The 24,386-nt window shown below is 40.0% G+C and overlaps 1 protein-coding gene across 3 annotated transcripts in view; it reads left to right on the top strand.

Annotated features, from left to right (window-relative positions):
- Positions 1–24,386, top strand: part of GPR155 (G protein-coupled receptor 155) — a 782,878-nt gene that overhangs the window by 617,932 nt on the left and 140,560 nt on the right. For all 3 annotated transcript variants that reach the window (XM_044075558.1, XM_044075557.1, XM_044075559.1), the window contains exons 13-14: positions 13,459–13,554; positions 20,380–20,444. In XM_044075558.1, coding sequence (XP_043931493.1) covers positions 13,459–13,554; positions 20,380–20,444 — 161 coding nt within the window. The remainder of the gene's footprint in view (positions 1–13,458; positions 13,555–20,379; positions 20,445–24,386) is intronic.

The following is a 24,386-nucleotide window of genomic DNA, read 5'->3' as shown; positions in this document are numbered from 1 at the left end:
TTTGCATTACTGGCTTTCAAGGAGTTACTTCTTCCAGGGCAGGTGTTGATTCTAACAGACAACACAACTGTCATGTGGTACATCAACAAGCAAGGGGGAACACATTCTTATCCTCTATGCAGGCAAGCAATGATTTTGTGGGAGACTGCGCTCAGCTTGCAGCTAAATCTTCAGGCAAGGTTTCTGCCAGGAGCACAGAACTCCTTAGCAGATGTGTTAAGCAGGCAAATCATGGATCCCCACGAGTAGAAACTGGATCTTCATGTATTTCGAAAATTGACAGTGTCATGGGGAACTCCAGACATAGATCTGTTCGCTTCTCCACTAAACCACCAGCTGCCAAAGTTTTGCACGAAACGGTTTCATCACACAGCTTGGAAAGTGGATGCTCTTTCGTTCAGTTGGGAAAATCTTCATGTGTATGCCTTTCCACCTCTGCCTCTCCTCCCAAAGGTACTCCTAAAGGTCAGACAAGACAAGCCAAGGATGATTTTGATAGCTCCAGATTGGCCTCTGCAACACTGGTACCCATTACTGAGGAATCTGGTAAGGAAGCCTCCATGGCCTTTACCTTTAATTCCACACCTTTTGTCTCAGAGGGACGGTCGTCTACTCAATGTCAAGCTTCACTCTCTTCATCTAACAGCCTGGCATATTCTGTTTTGAACCACAGCAGGTCTCAACTTCCTCAACAAGTTTTGAATGTGATTATGGAAGCCAGAAGACCTAGTACACGTAAAGTGTATGCAGAAAAATGGAAGAGATTTTTATTTTGGAGTGCAGCAAAGGATTTGGATGTTTCTGAGCCTAATTTGAGTGTGGCTCTTCAATATCTTACTGAGTTATTGGACAAAGGTTTGTCTTTCTCTTCCATTAAGATTCATGCTGCAGCAATTTCAGCTCACTATGATTGTGACCCACCATTGTTTTCTCATCCTTTGTTCAAGCAATTTCTTAGAGGGGCAAAGAATATAAGACGCCCACGTAGAGCTCCTACTCCTGCTTGGGACCTCAATTTTGTGTTGGAGAAACTTACTCTACAACCTTTTGAGCCTGCGGCTACTGCTGAATTGAAATACTTGTCATGGAAGACTGCTTTTTTGTTGGCCATTACTTCTGCAAGAAGGGTTTCTGAATTGCAGGCCCTTATGGCGGTTGAGCCTTTTTTGATTTTCCATAAGGATAGGGTATCATTACGTACTAATCCTTCCTTTATGCCTAAGGTGGTTTCTAGTGTGGCTTTAAACCAAACTATTCATTTGCCTACTTTTTATGCAGATCCCCAAAATAGGGGGGAGAAGATTTTGCACACTTTAGATGTACACAGACAGTTGCGTTATTATTTAAGCAGGACTAGGGATTTTAGGCAGTCTCAGCAGTTGTTTGTTTCTTTTGCTTTGAGTTCTCAGGGCAAGCCTGTGTCAAAACAAACTATATCTAAGTGGATTGGGTTTTGCATTGCATTCTGTTATTCCCATCATGGCAAAGAGATTCCAGCTGGGATTAGGCCTCATTCCACTAGGGCTACTGCCACTTCAACAGCATTTCTAAGGGGGGTGGCAACTAAGGATATTTTGGAGGCAGCTACTTGGAGTTCAGTGCATACTTTCTCCAAGCATTACCACCTTCCTCTCTATTCTAAATCCAGGGCTGGTTTTACCACTGCTGTGTTGCAGGGCATTTTGGCAGCTCCTGCTTCATTATAGTTTAGCCATCCTCCCTTACCTCTGCTTTGGGATTCTACCCAAGTGTTAGGACTGCAGCAATGTGAGATGAAGAACATAGTACAGTTTTGTACCTACCATAAATGTAGATGTTCGAAGATCCACATTGCTGCAGTCCAATTTACCCTCCCTCCTTCCCCTCTGTGTTTAGGGGTGGTTGTGTGGGTGGGGTTCTATTTTTGTAAATCTGTATATATTGTACATATATTAGGTACAGGAGTGTTTGGTGTTTTTTGGTTTTGGCCTTATCTTTTTAGGGTCTTCTGACATCTGGGGCAAGAAAAGACTGAGGATATGACGTCGGTCATGCGCATTTGTACCCTGACGTCCTGATGTCAGACAAATGCGCCTTGACCGACGTCAGCCTTATACTTTGGTATTCGGGCCGACTGGGACAGCGGACTACCCCAAGTGTTAGGACTGCAGCAATGTGGATCTTCGAACATCTACATTTATGGTAGGTACAAAACTGTACTTTAAATGCCTCTAACCCCCCTGGTTTAAATGAACATATCTGTATAGTTCCAGCTTTGAAATTGGTTGCACTGAAATTATAGTAGAATGTGTTTGTATAATCCTGTATCGCAAATGTTGTTAAATGTTGCTGAATGTTATATTGTCAAATAGAAATACTTTTAAATCACTGTTGTTAAATTTGTTTAGGAGTTCGATGTTAGGAATATAATTGGATGTCATGAAGCACGATTGCCCTTATTTCATATTTAAATGTTATTTTGACTTAACTTGAGGTTCTGCTGAAGTCCTAAAATTAACAAAATGAAAGCACTTAACCTCTTTGTGTTATGATTTTTATTGTAAAACTTGTCTGTGGTACTACTTTCACGGGATTAATTTGTTTCACTTGCTGGAGTTTTTATTTGAATACCTAAGTTAGTTACAGTTAATAGATCCAAGACTGTGATATAGGGAAGTCTGCTTGGGATCAACATTACATGAGCTCACTTTTGGTTTTCTGTGCTTTTGTCAAAATATGTAAGCTTATTTAGAATCCTGTTGTGTTATTTTATTACAAGCTTATTCATTCTGTATGACGTCATTTTCCAATTTAAAGTAAGAGTTTTTTCATACCATTCTAATTATGTGTTTTTGCTGCTGTGTTCAGGGTCATCATTCCATTGTGTCCTCTTAAAATTTGATCAGCATATTTGAAAGGCAGCTGACTCTGGGAGTTTCTGCAAGCTCACTTTGTCTTGAGGTAGTGAGTACTGCCTGTGCCTCCTCGCCTATAAATACAGGTACTGGGGTTTCAGTGTTTACTCTTCTTCTAGAGAATGCAGCTTGTGCCAGTATTATTTAGTGTCATTTGGTATCGCTGCCTTATTTTCTCTTCCTTTTTTATGAACCTGATACATATACAACCTTCTTCCTTTTGCTTAAAGCTCCTGCATTTTAATTCAGCAGTTGTATAATCAAGACTGTGTTCAAGATTATTTTGTCTCTCATTACACAATGTTTTATCTTATTCCTGTCTTTTACATGGTGACGGAAACATAACTTTCTCAATTCCTTTCTCTTCTGTAGGTTGCCCTCTCTTTGTGTTGGTGAAACTAAACACTGAATTTTTTCTTCGCTACTAAATACTTTTATCGTTACTTCTCTTGGACTGCCATTTATTACTGGTGCCCAAGCTACTAAATTATTTATTCAAAGGAAGGTTCTTGCCCCCGTAGCGATTTTTACTGATGTTCTTCGTGTTTCACTGTTGCAGTCATTACATTTAGGTTATCTGCTTGCAGGTAGCCCTCAGTCGGCCTGATTAACAAAGTTTTGGGTCCTGCGTCAGTTGCTGTCCCTTCTTCCATGACGTCAGGTTGTCAGGGGTATAAAACATGCAGCCGACGCCATTACATTAGTCTTTATTGCCGTGCGGTGCCCAAAGCAGAAGCAGTTCGCAAGTGCCGGTCGGCCGACTCCTGAAATTTTCGTTTTCGAGTTTCAGAACCGAAGTCTTCAACTAAAGCTAAGTACCCCATTGGGGAAACTTTTTCTTGCTCCTTACCGATGTCAGTAAAAGTTAATAATTGCATTACTTGTGGAAAGCAATTAACTCATAAAGATTTTCATTCATACTGTATTCCTTGCCTAGGCCCTGACCACGACGTACCTTGCTGTCGGTTTTGTGCTTTATTTAATCAGCGCACTATCCGTCATTGGTATATTTTCACCTCTAAACATTTCGGTTCTTGGTTTAATTATCCAGAAATGTCATCGGTTAGCCATGCAACTACCGGGATTCTGAAAAAATGTAAAGATAAAGACAGAGACAGGCCGCCAAGGTCCAAAACTGCCGACGACGCTTCTCCTAAGCCAGTCACCAGTTCACCAGTACTCAGTGAGGCGCTTTCGCAGCCCCTGATACCTGCTACTTCTGCTTCGCAAGCCTCTACTGAGACCCATTCAGAGTCTGGTATGCCGCAAGATGCTTCAACTATGGAACCTGCAGATGTTTCTACCTTGGATGGGTCCGGAGCCGCTGTGCAGGCACCGGCTTCTGAGGGTGTATTCAGGCCTACAGACTTGCATATTAAACTGACACCTCCTTCTTTACTTAGGCCTAAATCTCGATCCATGCCTAAAAAAACGACGCCCAGGCTACATACTCAGGCCTCTATGCCTAAAAAACAAATGATAAGAATGGCTGAAGATCTAATAACTCTAATCAGGGGTAGCCAACCCCCCCCCCCTTCTAAGAGGCCGAGGACTGAAGTTGATTATGAATCTTCTGATCAGGATTCTGTTTTTTTCTGATTCTTCTGATGATCTGGATTTGCCCTTATCTACTTATGAAGATTCTGATGCAAAGGACTCCATTCCCTCTGCTTCCCCTCCTGGGGATTTTTCTTTTGGGGAAACCTTACATACTCTAAGGGAGCATTTCCACTGGGAAAGCCAGGATTTTTCTGATTCAGAAAAGAGGCTAAGGGATTTCCTTCTCCTACCTCAGCATAGGCCTTTAGCTATTCCTCCTGTACTAGACATTGTTGATGATGCTTTCTCGGAATCTAGTTTGGCCCCTGATTCCCTGCCTCCTGCACCCAGAAAACCTGACAGATACTATAGGGTCCCCGAGTCCCACAAGTTCCTTTTTAAAAATCCTATTGCAGATCCAGAGACTATTTCACAGGGGCCCAAGGGCATTAAGGCTTCTACTGCTAAAAATCCTACCTCTCCTGATAGAGACTCCAGGGTGCTGGATAGATGGGGTAAGAAGGCTTGCACTTCTTCAACCTTGGCCATTAGGGCTTTAAACTGCCAGTTTCATATGTTAAAGTATCAGCAACATGCTATTGGACTGCTTAAACAGAAAATGATGTTGATTCCTGACTGTGTGGAAAATAAAGAATTACAGGATTTAATGCATTCTGCTGAACAAGTTGGAAAATATACTTTGCAATGTGGTTTTGATTCATTAGAGGCCTCTTGCAGGGCTGCTATTACTGGGTCTGTGCTCAGAAGACATGCTTGGCTCAAGGAGCAATCTTTGCCTGATCATGTTAAAGCTAAATTGTTGGATGCTCCTTTAAATCAGGACCGCCTGTTTGGCAACAAGGCTGAGGAAGTTCTTAAAAAGATGGAAGATAAAGCTAAATCTATGCAAACTGTTAAAGATTTTTTACAAGTTCAGCCTCCTAGATTTAGTAGGCACTGGCCCTCTAAGAATTGGTCCTTTCCAGCCCCTTCCAGGTCTTTTCAAGCCAAACCCAGACACAGCAAAACCCCCAGGTTTCAGTCCCAGGGGACACATAGAACTAAGCAGTAGGGGGCCTCCACTTCCAAATCTGGGAATAATAAGACTCCCCCCATGGTAAACTGTCTCAATGACTTCCTTTTAAAATTTCCAAGCACTTATCAACTGACTGCCCCTTTGGGGGGAAAGATTGCTCTTCATACAAAGAATTGGGAACTCGTTACCCAGGACAAATGGGTTTTAAATATAGTGTCCCAGGGATATAGGTTTCACTTCCACATGTTGTCAACACCAAGTGGGTGGCCGGACCTACCCCCAAATCAGTGGGCAGAGGCACAAAAACAAGTACTTTCTCTCTTAAGCATGGGGGCTATTCATCTAGTACCAGAAGAGGAAAAGGGACAAGGTTTCTACTCGAGACTTTTCCTGGTACCCAGAAAAGACAATTCATGGCTTCCTATCCTGGACCTGTCTAACACCTTTTTGGAGATTCCAAAATTCAAGATGCTGACTCTTCACCAATTACTTCCTATGTTAGGCAAAGATGCCTGGTTGGCAACACTAGATTTAAAAGAAGCATACCTGCACATCCCAATCAGGGAATCTTGCAGAAGATACCTACGCTTCAAAGCAGGCTGCACGCACTATCAGTTCTCTGCACTGCCCTTTGGCTTATCTACAGTGCCCAGGGTATTCACAAAGTGCCTAGCTCTAGTTATTGCATTTTGCAGGCAAAGAAATATTCAAATATACCCATACCTGGATGATTGTCTAATTCAGGCAGAAAGCCAGGACATACTTTTGAATCATCTGGCCTTTGTACAAAGGGTTCTAACTTTTCTGGGATACACTATAAACGAAAAGAAATCACACCTGGTACCCTGTCAACAAATTGTATTCCTGGGAGCAAGCTTGAATACAACTTCCCAGATGGCTTACCTCACGCCAGAGAAACAAATTCACTTGACAAACTACTTCAAACAAGTGGCCACAAAAACTCTGCTGTCTGCACGACAAATACTGCGAGCCTTGGGGTTCATGGCCTCCTGCATTCTTCTAATTCCATATGCAAGACTGCATATGAAGAAACTACAGTGGTATCTAAAAAGCCTATGGTGTCAACATTCTCAAGACCTGGAAACAATGATTCCTATCATACCTTGCCTACGCCTAGAGTTCCTTTGGTGGGCAGAGGCCTGCCACCAAAACAAGGGACTACCTTTCACACCACCCCCTGCCTCCCAAACCCTAACAACAGACGCATCAGACTGTGCATGGGGAGCTCACATGGCAGGGAAGTGCATTCAGGGCAAATGGAACCCAAGTCAAATGCACCTGCATATCAATCAAAAAGAAATGTTAGCTGTACAGAATGCTCTGACAGCCTTCAAGGACCACATTCTTCCATGACAACTAATGGTAAAGATGGACAACACCACTGTTATGTGGTACATAAACAAGCAGCGGGGTACACATTCTTACCCCCTCTGCAGACTAGCCATGGCATTGTGGAACACAGACTTGAGCTACCAAGTGCACCTACAGGCTCAGTTCCTGCCAGGAAAATTAAATACACTGGCAGACGGACTAAGCAGAAACCTCATGGACCCACATGAGTGGAAACTGGAACCAAGGATTTTCAACATGTTGACAAGCAAATGGGGGAGCCCAGATATAGACCTGTTTGCCTCTCTCCAGAACTACCAATTGGACAAATTTTGCACAAGGACTCCCTACAAACAAGCCTGGAAAGTGGATGCTCTGTCCTTCAGCTGGAAAACCCTATCAGTCTATGCCTTCCCCCCTCTGCCTCTGCTCTCCAAAGTACTACTAAAAATCAAACAGGACAAACCAAGGATGATTTTGATTGCTCCAGACTGGCCGCGCCAACACTGGTACCCCCCTCTGTGCAGTGTGTCATGGCTATCTCCATGTCACCTTCCTCAGACTCCTTCCCTGCTGTCCCAGCAGGAGAACCAGATTCTGCACCCACAGCTTCTAACACTGAACCTTGCAACCTGGCTAATTACTTAATCTCTCCTTTACCATCCCTCAGCAAGCCTGTGATGGATATCATTTTAGAGGCAAGGAGGCCTAGTACTAGAAAATCTTATGCTGAAAAATGGAAAAGATTCTGTGCCTGGAACCAGTCTCAAGGGATGAGCACAGCAGCGCCCAATTTACCTCAGATTTTACAATACGTAACTGAGATGCTTCACAAGGGCCTGTCTTTTTCCTCCATTAAAATCCACGCCTCAGCCATTTCAGCTCATTATAACACAGAACCGCCCCTCTTCTCTCATCCACTGCTCAAGCAGCTCCTTAGGGGGGCCAAAAATTTGAGACCACCCAGGAGAGCTCCAACCCCAGCCTGGGACCTTAACTTTGTCTTGGAGATACTCGCCCTATCTCCTTTCGAGCCAGCTGCTACTGCAAACTTAAAATTTCTTTCTTGGAAAACAGCTTTCCTTTTAGCAATCACTTCAGCTAGAAGGGTATCTGAATTACAGGCCCTTATGGCAGTGGAGCCTTTCATCATAGTTCATGCAGACAGGGTGTCCCTCAGAACTAATCCATCCTTCATGCCCAAGGTAGTATCCAGTGTGGCTCTTAATTAGTTCATTCATTTGCCAGCCTTCTTTCCCAATCCACAGAATAAAGGGGAATGGGTACTGCATTCCTTAGATGTGCACAGACAACTTAGATTCTACTTGGACAGGACTAAACCTCAAAGGAAATCTGAACAACTGGTGGTGGCATTTGCTGCAGGGGCAGAGGGGAAGGCTGTTTCAAAGCAAACCATTTCTGCTGTAAGCACCATGGAAAACCTATCCCCCAGGGGATCAGACCTCACTCCATCAGGGCTGCATCTACCTCTACAGCCTTTCTCAGAGGCTTCCCTAGCAGGGACATCCTAGAAGCTGCTACCTGGAGTTCTGTACATACTTTCACCTAGCTATGCCACTGCAGTCTTGCAGGGTCTTATAGCTGGCCCTAATGCTATCTAATTTCCTCCTCCCAACCATAGCTTTGGAATCTACCCAAATGTAATGACTGCAACAGTGAAACACAAAGAACATAGTACAGTTGTGTACACTTACCATAAATGTAGATGTTAGAGTGTATTCACTGTTGCAGTCCTGGTTACCCTCCCTCCAGCACCCTAACTTCTTTTGGCTATACCTCTACTTTCCTTTACTGTGCTTAAAAGCCTTTTTGGTGTATTTGCTTTTTTGTTGGAGGTATATCTTTGTGCTTTTATATGTAATTGCTTCCCATTAGGGGGGCACCTGACATCTGGGGCAAGAAAAACTGATGTAATGGCGTCGGATGCATGCTTTATACCCCTGATGACCTGACGTCATGGAAGAAGGGACAGCAACCAACGCAGGACCCAGAATTTTGTTAATCAGGCCGACTGAGGGCTACCTGCAAGCAGATAACCCAAATGTAATGGCTGCAACAGTGAATACACTCGAACATCTACATTTATGGTAAGTGTACACAACTGTACTTTTCTGTTAAGGAAGCCCAGCTTTTACTCATCTACCCCATTTCTGTTGTCAGTAGGCATGTTTAATACTGGATTAGGTTGTTGTTTCCTAAATCTGCTCACTTTGTTGAAGTCACGATTTTGTGGGTTTGGCAGCTTACTGGGCTACTATTCATTATTACAAATTTTACCCAAAGAATATTTGTGTATTCTCTTTTCCCAGCTCTCCCACAACTTTTCAAATAGAAGAAAATCTCTTCCTATCACTATATCCCAACTAAATTCAAAAACCGTAGACAGTATCTAATATTCTCCAAAAACAGTTTGTATATCTACACAATCTGGCATTAATTTTGAAATGTTAACACCCCACTTAAATTTTTCATTATTACTAATACATTTTGAATGAGCAAAAGTATCTGTATTTGTACACTGTCAACAACTTTCCTGTTCAAATTGGGCAGGCAAGAAAGCTGGTGATATTTGTAAAGTCAACTAAATTGAAGGGAACCATTATAAATTGTGTGTGTGTGTGTGTGTGTGTGTGTGTGTGTGTGTGTGTGTGTGTTGTATACATTGTAATAATAACGGAGAACTGACCACTTCCACTGTGTTTCTGGAGGTAAGGTTCTTTGTGGGGTGCATTGATAAGGTGTGGGTAGACCTAAAGGTTTTTTTTATTGTTATTGCTAATGGAATGGGCATGTGTTTACTTGGAGGCTGGGAATGACAGTACCAGTCCAGCTGCTTTTTACTGCAGTTTTTTATAAAAGTTAGGCTTTACTGTGACTCTTACAAGCTGCTTATTTAATTAATTATTTTACATTTTTTATCATTTTTTTAAATTATTTTATATATTTAAAAAGTTTTTTTAATTGTTATTATTAATAAACGCTATTTTCCTTTGTTGAGTTTTGATTAGTTAACTTTTCAGTTTAGAACCCATATAAAAGTTTCTAGTGACAGTGATGGTGTCGTATGTGCTTTTAACGTATTGTGTTATATATATAATTTGCCCAGTTAATTTTTATTTTTTTATGCTGGCATGTATCTGTGTGCGGTTGTGGCTGTGTGTATGCATGTGCGTGTGCTGTTGTGTGTGCATATATGGTTATGTGTATGTGACTGTGCATGCGTGCTGTGTGTATGAGATGCAGTTATTCTTTGTTTGTTGGTTGGGTCTTACTATTGTATGAGTGTTGAAAATGTTTTATCTGCAGCCAGCCAACAAGATTGTTTAGCTTTCTGAGCCCATTTCATAAATGTATGCACATTAGTATTGCTAGGTAAATGTAATATATGATATTACAACTGAGCTGTAGCATTAGTGTTAGAGTTAGACTAAGCTTGGGCGTAAGCTTTGTGTTTATAGGCATTCAAAGATTTCTGATGGTCATTATCAATGGCAGACCAGAGGGCTATATGCAGAAGTGTGCATCACTATTACATGTAACTGTGTAACTTTAAGGCGGATGAACTAGTTACAGTGATTTGCATATTATGTATTGTATGGACATATGTCATTTATTAAGCCTCTTAACTTTACATGGTGTCATGGAGTAGTCAAATGTCTTTGAAACTGAATACATAGATTTTCTTTCATGAGTATGTGTAGTATAATTCCCAGTGGTATTATGGCATGGCTGCACTGTCCAGGAATTCTTCTACTAGAAAAAGATTTTACAGAAAAAGAAGCTCTGGATCCAGAAATTTGACTTACTCCTCGGTGCTAGTGGATTAGTTGAAGAAGTTCAGTTTGCAGGGTTCTTGTGTTATTGGGGAAGAAGCTGTAACACTGGCTGCACATGGGTGTAAAGCCTCCATACTTTTAAGGGTCAAAGCCTGCTTTGTGGGTGCTGAGGTTTCTCCAGATAAACATGCACAAACTAATTTATCAGGACAGAGTTGCCTCTTATTTTGTAAGTTTCTAAATCTACCACCGGTTATGTCTGAATTTTTTGAAAGAGGAATTGTGGTTACTGTGTTTTGTATTTTATTAGGCTGTGGGTAATAGACTGAAAGAATAATTGTTCTAAAAGATCTGACACACTTTGCCCTGTCTGGAACTGAAGGAGTGTCACACTAGAGTACTTTATCAGATAAATGTTCATCCCTGGTAAATAAGTATTTCAGGTCTTCTTTTACTAGTATCATTCATTCATTTTCCAGTACCCATTTTATCCTGTTCTTGCTTTCAGCATAGCATGAACATATTTTGGCAAGTAGTGGGCAATAAGACATAAAACCAGTCCTGGATAAGAACCACTGTGTCACAGGATGCACATTCACTGACTTTTGGACTGCACACAGGCATGCAAGTAATTGGCAGAACTACCACCAGTTCATTTAAAGACTCCTGTGCTGATAGGTGGACATGCATACTGCACAGAAGGTGCGGTAGAAGGAACTGAACCAGAGAAGCAAATGCTGTGAGGCAGCAGTACTAATTCTTGCCACACTGTACTGCCCTCATATTAACTTTTGTTGACTAATTCTTTTATATGCATTTTTTTCTGTGCACTTAACCATTTAATCATATGTTCATCCAGGTAAAATAATTTAAACTTCAAAACTTTTATATAATGGTTATATTTTGTTCAGTAGTCATACCTGGTCCGTTTATAGACACTGATTTTTTTAAGCCTTTTCCTAATTACACAGTGCCCAATTTCAACTCCAGTAACTCCCTTCTCATTCTATAAATTTGCATTTCCTGAAGTATTGTTGGTGAATAGTAGCCCTTTTCAAGTTCAGTTAAACATTTAAAGTAAAAGTAAATGCCTTGTGGTCACTAATGAAGACACAGTGTGTCCGTATACAAAAGTACTAAACCTGAACATGTGTTTGGTAAAAATGGGTTCATGATTGCATCCAGTCTTATATGGTACTTCATCAGTTGGACAGTTTACAACAAACTCCTTATTGTCCTGTTTATCAACAGGTCTTTCTAAGTCTGCTTTTGGTAGATTTAAATACACCATCAAGACCCAAAAATGGTAATTGTCATCAGAGGCAATTGTTCAAAACGTTCTTTCACTCTTTGTTAGACAGGATGCCAGTAAAAGAACATCCAGAATTTAATTTCTTCTCATCCCTCAGTTTTGTGAAATCACTTTTCACAAAGATCTTACTGAGTAAAATAGATTCCACTGTCTTCACTTCATTCCAGCCTTCATATACCATATCTTTCAGAACCTGCATTTTTAAAAGTTTATCCTGAGATTTGAACTATGCTACCTTTAATACTTAAGGCTGTTGCATCATGCACTGATATGAAATGCAAGTGATCAGTTTTTGTATATAAGCTTATTTTGCTAGTACAGACCGTATATACCCACCACTTCCACTGTTTCATTGTTGTATCTCCAAATCGGCCAGTTATTAAAAAAGTCTTTATTTGTATGTCTATCTGTGTGTCTGCATATCTTTTTACTTAATTTGGGAGATTCCTATGCCACTTTTATTTAAATGTAGTCAGGTGTTGTATATGATGTGAAGTGTCGTAGCAAAACATATGTAGACCGAAGCAGTCCGATATTATCAGCTGTCAAAAAAAGTAGGCATTACTCTGTGAAACTGTGTTGAAATAACATTTTTGTTAGTAATAACAATGAGTTTATGTATTTATACTGTGATAACCAAGTAGGTGGGCTACTGACCTGTTTCAGCCATGGTCCTAGCACAAAGTCAAGTAAGATGCTCAGTAGCAAATAAAACTGGTCACCTTTGTTTCATTGAAAGCTCATTTCACCGAATTTCAGTTCAACCTCACCAAATCACTGAAAGCTCAAAGTACTGAAAAAATATTTCACTGAATCTCATTTCACTGAAGTGAAGTACTGGCACTGTGTAGAGTACTGTAAGGCAAGTAAAAGGTATATGCCTTTTCTGCCACTGTAGTGCGATCCTAGAGTTAGTATATATAGTTAGGGGTGGTCTGGGGGGCATTACCCCCCCCCCACCTAGTTTGGGTTTATATTGTCTTCTGGAAAGAGTTAGTCATTGGTGTTGTAAGTGTGCATGTCTATGGTTTAAAATTTATTGTTTTGAAGCTTTCGGTGAAATGTAATATAAAAACAAACTAGGTGGGGAGGTACAACCTCCACACCCCCCAATGTGGGAGGTTGTGCCTCCCACACACCCCCTCCAACTATTTATACTAACTCTAGGATCGCACTACAGTGGGAAAAGGGCATATACCTTTTAGCTGCTTTACAGTACTTTACACAGTGCCAGTACTTCACATCAGTGAAATGACTTTTGGTGAAATGAGTTTTCAGTAATTTGAGCTTTCAGCAATCTGGTGTGGGTGAACTGAAATTCAGTGAAATGAGTTTTCAATGAAACAAAGTAGACCCAATAAAACATATAGGTTTTGTTTTTAACAGTACAGACAAAACACATAAGAAACTATAACTGTAATGATGTATTTAATGAATATAGCAACAAAGACACACTACATGTTATGAAAAGTTTTTCGACAGTATGTTTTGCCTGATATAATTAAAATGTTAATACTTTTTCCTCCCTAGAATCTGTCTACTTGCTTATGGTGGTTGTTTAATCAAGAACCTGGAAGGCTTTACGTTGAATTGCAATTTTTCAGTGCAATATTTAACTTTGGACAGGTATTTCTTCTTTTAATACTGCATGTCAGAAGTTTAAAAACTATGCACACATCTGCATAATTATGTTCAATATTGGATCACTGTTGCAGTTTTCTAAGCCATTTGGGTTATTGTATCTGCCCAAGGGTATGACCAACCAGCCAGCTCAGCTGAAGGGCACCTTCCATTTGCTTTAACTGTTAGAAGCTCGTGCAGAGCTCCATATAAAAAAGCAGAGCTCTAAATGTTTCAGAACTTTCTTACTGCCAATGTAATGTTGACTACAGATCCTTCAAGGCTGGACAGGTTATGTCCCCTTCTGTGGAAATCCTTCCACTATTTTATTTTACTAAGGAAAATTAGTGTTTTTTTCTGTGAAACTAATATTATTTATGCCAGGAAACTTTTTTGTTTAGACTGTAATTCTGTACCAGGGATTTTTTTTTCTGTGAATACTTGTGGAAACATGTTGGGCCAGATTCAATAAAGCCTACACTAAGTGTACACTAAATGTACATGATATGTGCTCGAGAACAGTCGTCACATTTTTTGTGCTTTGTAGTCATTCAGAAAGATTACACTGCTGTAATTTAAATGTAAATTATAAGCTGTAAATCATTTCCCTTCCCCAGGACACCTGCAAGTCACAGATAACACCACAATGATGTGGTACATAAATAAGCATGGGGTACCAGATTTTACCTTCTTTGCAAAATTGTTGTGATAGGGTGGGAGATTGCAACTCAGCTCAGTTTGACTCTTCAGGCTGCATATATTCCATCAGAGCAAGACATTGTAAACAAGCTAATCAGGACCATGGCAGACCCCCATGACTATGCACAATACACAGGGGTCTTCCAGAATTGATGTCCAGCATTCTTTTAAAAGTTCAGAAGGACTCCCCAAAGATAACGTGGTGATGCCCTTTTGGCCCAGGGTAGCAGACATTCTTCCTTCTTTTGCAACTGGCCAAAGACATTAATCACAAGCTTCTCAACTGACTGAATTTACTCACACAAGACTTGGATTGTTTGAATCACCCCAGCCTAAAATCTCTTCAGTTGAATGCCTGGATGATAGAATTTTGACACCTTTTAGGCACCTTTTTCTGAAGACTAACAGCAGGTACTGAAGGAGGCTGAAATACCTGCTAGAAAGTCATATATGTCTAAGTGGAAAAGATTTTCTAGTTGTTGCCATTTCAAAGACCAGGACCCATTTTAAGGACTGTCTGCCTCTGATGCTTGGTTATTTGTGTGAGTTATTTCCCTCTGACATTTATTTCTATTATGATTCATTTATCTGTCATTTCTGCTTCTATGTCCTTGGATCCCCCTTTCTTCCTATTTCCAAGTCAAGCAGTTTTTGAAAGGGGGGTTTACATATCCGTCCACCTAGAATCTGAATTTTGTGCTTGAGAACTGTACTCTTTTTTTTCCATTTGAACCAACTCCTCAGACTAAATTGTTGTTCTTAACAAAGAAGACTTTTACTCAATTCTCTGACTTCTGCTGGAAGGGTATTTAAGTTAGAAGCTGTTATTGTGAGTCAGTCCTACCTCATTTCTATAAGGACAGGGTTTCTTCTAAGAACTGATCTTTCTTTTATTCTTATAGTTATTTCAGAGTTTACCAATGAAGATGCTAGTTGCAAATTGGATCCAAAAATAGGCACTGCTGGTGAAGTCCTCAAATTTATTTAAGCTTATGTAATGCACAATATAGCTTTTTGTCAGTGTGCAACAGACTTCATCAGAATCTAGAATACACACATCAAATGCTGCTTTTAAAAGACTCTCTCCCTTGCATAAAATACCTGTAATCAGGTCTTAAAGGTATATCACTCAAATAAAACTTTCCAAAGGTGTATATATATATATATATATATATATATATATATATATATATATATATATATATATATATATATATAAAAATCAGCAATGCTAAATATAAACATATAAAATTTAGCTTAGTTTAAATAAAAAACAACAAGATAGAATGCTAATATTTATTAGTCCTTGTTTTTGCTACTGGAACTAGGGACAAGTTATCATTAATCCCAGGTAGTGTGTGGCATCCAAATTAACTTGCCACCACAACTCCCTCACCTCTAGATGATCTTTCCATGCCCCCCTCTTGGGTTAGGCATCACATTCTCTAATATGCAAAATAAAAACTATTTGTAGTTACAACAATTAATGTAGTGTCTATATAGGTTCATAGAATGATACTAGGTTATTGGCCCGGAGGCCATTATAAGACTAGCCAAGAATTTTGCCCATATTCCTGCAAAGTCAGCACCTGTTTCCCTGTCCAGCAGGGCTAAGGTGGGATCCCAGAGGTGTATTTTCTGTTTCCCATCCAGTCGTCCAAGTTCCTCTTAAAGAGAGCTAGTACTCTGCTTGACATGGAGAGGGAGTCTATTCCACAGATGGGGGAGTCTTTGAGACACGGATCTGTCCTGCCAATAAGTTCTATAAATGTCTCAGACCAGGTTGAGGCTTTGCTAGCAGGTTGAGTAAGTGGAGTTTGATTTACAGATGTACAGAAACTCTATCAAGGCTGGGTCTGAGATGGCCTTGTATGCCAGACACAGGTCACCTCTGAGCAGTCTGTACAAGACTGAGTAGAGGGACAGGGATTTTAGCCTATCTGTATAGGATAGGTGTTTGGGACCCTGGATTTTCCTGGTCAAGAGCCTCTGTGGTCTCTGCAGCTGCTGTATGTGCTTGGCAAGGTACATGCTGAAGGGGGCATTGTACTTGATAATGGGTCTGATAAGGGAGGAGTACAAGAATGCTATGACCTCCATGTTCCCTTCCTTATGAGGTTGGCCATGTAGAAAGCCTTACATACAATGGAGGCAATTTGGTGGTCAAAATTCAGGTTGCTGTCAACCTGGGCGCACAAGTCCCTCACAACTGATTGCATGCTTAGTACATTGTTATTAATGTTATAATTAGTGGGATGCCATTTTCCCCAAAGGGGATAATGATGCATTTTTTGGCATTCAGTATGAGGCCATGCTTCTCGCACCAGTTATTAGTTTGGGTCAGGGCCTCTTGGAGGATGTTCACATTACTAGGGGAATTTAAGACAGCATCCAGCTTGCATTCATCTGCAAACTTGGTCAACCAAAGACCACTGGTTTTGGCTTGCACCTCAGAAAAATATATCCAAAGTGCTGTTAAGGATTTTTGCTCCTATTTCATACCTATGTTAATAAATTTGCTTTTTAAGACACCTCTCCATCTTCCCGACATAAAAAGCTGGGCATGTACTACAGGTAGCTAAATAGACCACTCCTTTACTAGTGCAGTTTCCATATCTAGGGTATATAGTAATCTTAGCTACATCTTTCAAGTAAACAACTTGTTGTTCTAAAATATGTTTATGTTGCACAGAGCTGCCACATTTTTGTATCCTTATTTAGCCCTTACTTGTGTTGTTTCCCAAAACCTTCTTTAAATTGGGGGAGGTCAATTCCCCACAACTTCTTTCACTTTTTCTTCATATGCCGAGAGCCTACAATATTTGTCAACAGTGTTTTTAATAATAGTGGACCCCGCACTATATTCTAGAACAGAGGCCCTTGTAAATTCTTTCTTAACTGTGGGTTCACGCACAATAATCTGTGCATTTTCGCCTGTATTTCTTGAGGATTGTATATGTATTGTTGGGCCTCACACCTGTTAAACCTATTCACAACAAAGGTTCATATTTATTTCCCCAGTTGTTATAAACATAATCAATAATATTATTTATCAGTGAATAGGGTTAGTCCCTTTCGAAAAACATTTTCTCAAGTTTTTTTTCCTTTCTTCACCAAACACTGCCAAATAGAGGTAGCTGTTAGAAAAGGTTAATTAATTATTAAGAAGGACAATGTATACCCCCAAAAAGAGGGCCTAGATATGTTTAATGGGCACTTTTAAATTTGGAAGTTTTGGACCCCGAAAAAGTCAGCCTTATTTTGGAGTGTATGGAAATTGTCTTTGTTAGTAAATAAGAGTGGTTTGAAGGTAACATCTTTAAACAGGAAAAAGAGGTGGCTATGGGGGCAACATGTGCTCCCATTTTTGTAAACCTTATTATGCTGACATGGGAAAAGGAGTATGTGTTATTCTCCCTATTCCAGGAACATATAAAATTATATCTGAGGTTCCTGGACGATAGTTTTTATTTTATGGGGTGGAGGTACCCCACAAATTGAAAATTTTATGGAATGCATCAATAGTTCTTCCCATTTCTTAAGATTTACACACCAAATAGGAAAACACACCATTAATTATTTGGATATTACCCTTAGTAAGAACAATCTTGCTTTTGCCTGTAATATGTACCACAAACCCACCATTTCTAACAACTGCTTCCATTTTGTCAGTGCTCACCCACTCTTCCAAAAGAAATGTTTGGTGAAAGGCCAGTTCATTAGGTTGGCTATGATGATAATCCAGTAAAGATATATTTGATGAAGAAAGGAAAAAACTTGAGAAAATGTGTTTAGAAAGGGACTACCCCTATTCACTAATAAAGAATATTAGTGATTATGTTTATAACAACTGGGGAAATAAATATGAATCTTTGTTGGGAAAAGGTTTAACAGATGTGAGGCCCAACAATACATGTACACCCACAAGCAATATTGGTGGAGATGGAGAGAATATTGTAGGTGAACACACAAATAAGAGGAACTTACAAGGGATTTTGTTCTAAAATATAGTGCGGGGACCACAGTTATTAAAAATACTGGTGAAAAATATTGGGGGATCTTGACATCTGATGAAAAAGTGAAAGAAGTTGTCAGGAATAGACTGCTAGTCAGCTATAAAAGGGCCCCCAATTTAAAGAATATTATGGAAAACAACACAGGTAGTAAGGGAGACAACAAGGGTATGAAAAAAAGGTGGCAACTGTGTAGAATGTAAACATATTTTAAAACAATCAGTTGTTTACATGAAATATGCAGCTAAGACTACTATATATCCTAGGTATGTAAACCGCACTAGTAAAGGAGTGGTCTGTTTAGCTACTTATAGTACTTGCCCAGCTTTTTAGGTCGGGAAGTTGGAGAGGTGTCTTAAAAAGTGAATTTATGAACATGGGTATGAAATAGGAGCAAAACACATTAACAATGCTTTATGTAGACACTCCATTAATTGTTCTAACTACAAAGGATTTTCATTTCATATATTAGAGAATGTGACACCTAACCCAAGAGGGGGGCATGGAAAGATCATCTAGAGGTGAGGGAGTTGTGGTGGCAAGTAAAGTTGGATGCCACACACTACCCGGAGATTAATAACAACCTGTCCCTAGTTCCAGTGCTAAAAACAAGGGCTAATAAATATTACCATTCTCTCGTGTTGTTTTGTGTGCATTTTTGGAATAAAACAATTTTTGTGTTGTATTTTAAAATAAATATATTATAGGTTGGTTATTTAAACTAAGCTCAATTTTGTATGTTTGTATTTAGCATTGTTGATTCTTAATATATATATATATATATATATATATATATATATATATATATATATATGTATATGTATATATACATGTACACATACCACCTTTGGAATGTTTTATTTGAGTGTTATACTTATAAGACCTGATTACAGCTATTTTATGTAAGGGGAGAATCATTTAAAAGCAGAATTTTGATGTGATATGTGTTTTCTAGATTCTGATGAAGTCTGTTGAACACAGATGAAAAGCTGTATTGTGCATTACACAAGCTTAAATAAATTTGTGGCATCTTCCTTCACCAGCAGTGCCTGTTTTTGGACCCATTTTGCAACTAGTGTTTTCACTGGTATTTGTTTGGATTTCTAGCTGTTTTTCTCCAAGTTGTTGCATTAGTTTGTTATTTCAGAGTTTACCTTGAACCAGTCTGTTAATCTCTTTGTCTTTTTTCCAGAACTCAGAAATTGGAGAGGAAGAATTCTTCATAATCTGTGTTTCCACAAGCCAGTCAGATACTACATAGACAAAATTCCATCCTTCTTGAAAGCCAGTCAGCTGTTTGTCTCCTATGAAGGCAAGATGAAAGGACAGCCAGTATCAAAGCTCAGTTTCTAGATAGTTGTCTCATAATGTTTCATTTTTGTACTATCACCATAACAAGCCACTTCCAGGGATGTTTAGAGCCCATTCCACCAGGGTTGTGGCATCTTCTGTGGGTTTCTGAAAAGGAGTGGACTCAAAATATTCTAGAGGTAGCAACTTGCTCCTCTGAACATGCTTTTACAAAGCATTATAAATTGGCTTCCTTTCTTAAGTCCAGAAAATAATTCTACAGGTCTCCTGGATTCTTAATTTACGTCCTCCTCCCTTTTTGACTTCTAAACTGTGGTAATTTACTTGAATAACTTGGGCTACTGCAACAGTGATCTAATGTTAAACATAGTACAATTCTCTAAGTAAACGTGCCATAATAGTAGACGTTCTAATTGATCACTGTTGCTGTAGCTGTCCCCCCCTCCTCCAACCTCCTTCTTTATTATTTTTTTTTGTATTGCTATAGTATTGATGTATATACTTTATGTATATATTTACTCTTGTTTTATGTTTCGTAGCATTTTTCCTTTCAGGGCTATTGCCTCCCTTCTTGGGACAAGAAAGCTCTGGATCTTTTAGTGCTCTAACTGCTTTTTATATGGAGCTCTGCTTGAGCCTCTGACAGTTACAGCACGTGGAAGGTGCCCTTTTAGTTTTGATAAGCTGGCAGGTTGGTCATATCCTTGACGGGCTATAGCCCAAAATAGCTTGGGCTACTGCAGCGTGATCTGTTATAGCATATACTGTTTGCTAAGTTTATTTACACAGTTGCACCTTTTCCTTTCAGGGCTTTATTTCATTTGGCATCTTTGGACTTGATAAACATCTAATCATTCTACCTTTCAAAAAGAAGTAAGCAATATATTCATGCTATTTTAATGTTAAAAGACTTAAGTTCATCATTATGTTATTATACTTTTTTTAATTGAAGGCTAAATGTTTTTTTATTTCTTTTAATGAAAAAATATATTACATGCATTAATGTTCTGTGAAGGTTTTTCATACATATATACTGCAAGTGTTCCTCAAGATGGAAAAAATACAGTCTTTGATTCTGGATCTTTTCTCTGTAATGTCCTTCTTTTTGGTACAGATCACTTTAGCAATTGCTTGGAAATGTTTCTTGGAAGTGTCAAATCTTGTAATTTGGCATTATATCTTTGTCCTGATCTAACCGTGTGTGTGCCTAACCATTTGTACTTCTAACTTAGTACTTTATGTGTACTGGTAAAGTTTCGGTGCATCTTTTGTTAACATCTTGTACTTGGGTCATGATTGTAAAGGAGTCCTTGAAGCTTGGGCGGCACAGTGGTGCAGCGGTAGCGTTATCATCTCACAGCAAGAGGTTCTCTAGTTCGATTCTCGGCTGGGGTGCCTTCTGTGCGGAGTCTGCATGTCCTCTCTGCGTTCATGTGGGTTTCCTCTGAGTACTCCGGTTTCCTCCCACATTACAAAGACATGCATCTGGAGCGTTTCTCCCTGGGCCTCCACTGAAAATTGGCTTCATTCCAAGTTGGACTTTTCCCAGTAAACAAATAATTAAATAAATAATCCACCCATGAAGTATTCAGAAAAATAAATAAATGTGTATTTGATGCCATTTTTGCACTGAAGTTGTTTTTTTTATTCTTCATAGTCTTACTTTCCAGTCACAAGGACATTTGCAGCTTGTTAGAGCACCAGGATCACCGCTCCCATTTGTAGTAGGCCCTGCTGCTCATTTACTTTCCCACTTCTATTTCATACCAACATATATATTTGTCTGAGCCATGTTCCATGCAGTCTAGCGTTTCAGGAAATGCTACATTTTATATTGAATTGCATGCAAAGTGTGTGATGTAGGCCTGTTGTACAAAACAATGTGGAGGCAAACAAGTTGCTAATGAGACAGCTGAAGTGATTACTGTTCTCTGTTTAGAATTTATGAAATTTTGCACAAATGTAAGATCTCTGTGATTTTATTAGAAGTGCTGTGGTACTTTTTGTCCTACTTGTATAGAAAAAGAGGCATAGAGAATTTTCCTGTGAGAGTGATGACTGGGGAAGTTCATGTTAGGTTCATAAATGTTTTGTTCTGGGAAATACTAGCACTTAAACTTACATTTCAAGGATATGCTGAAAGCTGGACAGGAAACATATTAAATGAAAGTCACTTTAAACTGAAGGGGTTAGAGAAGTTGGACTAGTGAAGTCCATATGGAGCACAGGGAATATGAAGGGAGGAAAAGAAAACAGAAAGCAAGAAAGGAGAGATGGCAGACGTGGTGTGCAAAAGATCATATTTTGCAGTACCATATGTTTAAATAATGAGGTGGTGGTGGTGCTGCGGTAGCGTTGTCGCCTCACAGTTAGACGTTGCCCATTCGATTCTCAGTTAGAGCGTCTTCTGTGTGGCGACATGCGTGAATGGGCGTTCCTTCATTGAAGGTTGTGCGTTAGGCCCGGCAAGCCAGCACGTAAAAATCTACTGCCAATCATTATTGTCCAGGAGTTCCGCTGTGGTGACCCCTAACTGGGAAAAAGCCGAAAGACACAAACAAACAAACAAACTGTCAGTGTAGAAAGTGACAAAAGCATTGCAATCATAAAGTAAATATTTGCTGTATTGCATATGGTGATACCCGGATTCAGGGTGTAAAAGACACAGGGCTTTCAAAGACAGGGTGGTATTGTACATTTGCAGTGGCATGAAATGCACTATACAGAAGATTAGACTAATGGTAAGAAAAAACAAGTGTAAAAATGTATGTGGACCTTAGGGCTAAAGGGCAGCAGGGGCTGTATACCCATGGTGTTAGATGTAAGAAAGAATGATGATGGACTCAGGATCACTTTGGGTGTGATGCTATTATGCCCTCTCAAATGACTGTTATGTTGAGTTCCCAAGCCTGAAGCTTGCATGTTTTATTTGATGTTCATCGTGTTTCACTGTTGCAGTCATGACTGTAGGGTTCTCCCCTGCCGGCAGGCAGTCCTCGGTCGGCCAGAATCCCAAAGTCTGGGTCCGGCATCGGCTGTTCAGCCACGCTCCCTGAAGTCAGAGCGCCAGGAGTACAAAGCTGACAGCTGACGCCATGTTCTCCAGTCTTTCTTGCCGTGCGGTGATAGCAGTTCGCAAGTGCCGGTCGGCTGACTCCTGACAATTTTTTATAAACGTACTTCAGTCCGAAGACTTTCTTCTCCTACTCAAAGCTAAGTACCCAGTTGGGGAAACTTTTTTCTTGCTCCAGTCCGATGTCAGAAAAAGTTAATAATTGTATTTCATGTGGGAAGCAAATACCTCATAAGGATTTTCATTCTTACTGTATTCCTTGCTTAGGCCCTGACCACGACGTAGCTAGTTGTCGGTTTTATGCTAGATTCAATCAACGTATGATTAAACGAAGGTACGATTTTGCATTTCATTACTTCGGTAGGTGTTTTAATTATAAAATGTCATCGGATACGGTTCCGGCTACTGGAGTTCACAAACGACGCAAGGATAAAGACAGGCCTCCGAGGTCCAAATCAGACGATGTTGTACAAGCAGAGCCAGCTTCAGGTTCGGCCGTCGTCAGTGAGGTGCTTTTGCAGCCCCTGTCTTCAGCCATTTCGGAACCAATGGCCAAAACAGACTCCCACGAGGAGCCAACTAGGCCTTTGAATATTTCTGTTGCAGGACCTTCGGACAATGCTCCTTCGGATGGGTCCGGAGCCGCTGTGCAGGTACCGGCTTCCGAAGGGGTTTTCAGGCCTACTCAGCTTCTAATAAAGGCAAAGCCTCCTTCCAAATCAAAGACTGCAGCCCAGGCCTCTTCTGATCCGGCACCCAAGTCTCAGAAACAGTTACTTAAGATGGCGGAGGACTTACTTACTATGATTAGGGGTTCACATCCCCCTCCAGATAAAAGGCCAAGGCAGGAAGTTTATTATGACTCCTCTGATCAGGCTTCTGTTTCTTCAGTTTCTTCTTCTGACCAGGAATATTCTTTCCCTCCTTATGAGGATTCTGATGCTGAGGAATCCATTCCTTCAGCTTCTCCCCCTGAGTATTTCTCTTTTGGGGAAACTTTGCATGAAATGAGGGAACATTTTCACTGGGAAGGACAGGAGTACTCGGAATCTAAGAAAAGACTAAGGGATTTTCTTCTTCTTCCCCAACATAGACCCCTGGCTATCCCTCCCATTTTGGATATTGTGGATGATGCTTTTTCGGAGGCTAACTTAACTCCTGACTTTTTTCCTCCAACTCCTGTTAAGCCAGACAGATATTATAGGGTTTCTTATTCCCACCAGTTTTTATACAAGAATCCTACTGCTGACGCTGAAACCATTTCTCCGGGTCCTAAGGGGGTTAAGGCCGCTTCTGCTAAAAACCCCATTCCCACTGAGAAGGATTCCAGATCTTTAGAAAGATGGGGCAAAAAAGTGTACACTTCTGCTACTTTATCTATTAGGGCTTTAAACTGTCAGTTTCATATGCTGAAATACCAGCAATTTCTCTTGTCTGTTTTAAAACAAAAGCTAACTTCCATTTCCGCCTGTGCAGATGATAAGGAATTACATGACTTAATGCATGCCACTGAACAAGTTGGGAAGCATGGTTTACACTGGATTTGATGCCTTGGTGTTGTAGGGCTGCTGCCTCTGGCACAGTCATTAGAAGGCATGCATGGTTAAAGGAACAAAATTTGCCAGATCAAGTAAAAGCTAAATTATTGGATGCTCCTGTTCAGCATAATGTTTTATTTGGATCTAAAGCTGAAGAGGTGATAAAGAAGATGGAGAACAAGGCAAAATCCATGCAAACAGTTA

Source organism: Protopterus annectens, chromosome 6.part1, assembly GCF_019279795.1.
Source record: "Protopterus annectens isolate FY-2018-M chromosome 6.part1, PAN1.0, whole genome shotgun sequence".
In the NCBI taxonomy this organism is placed as follows: domain Eukaryota; kingdom Metazoa; phylum Chordata; order Ceratodontiformes; family Protopteridae; genus Protopterus; species Protopterus annectens.
Note: the sequence above shows the minus strand (reverse complement) of the source record. Positions and strands in the feature narration are given on the sequence as shown.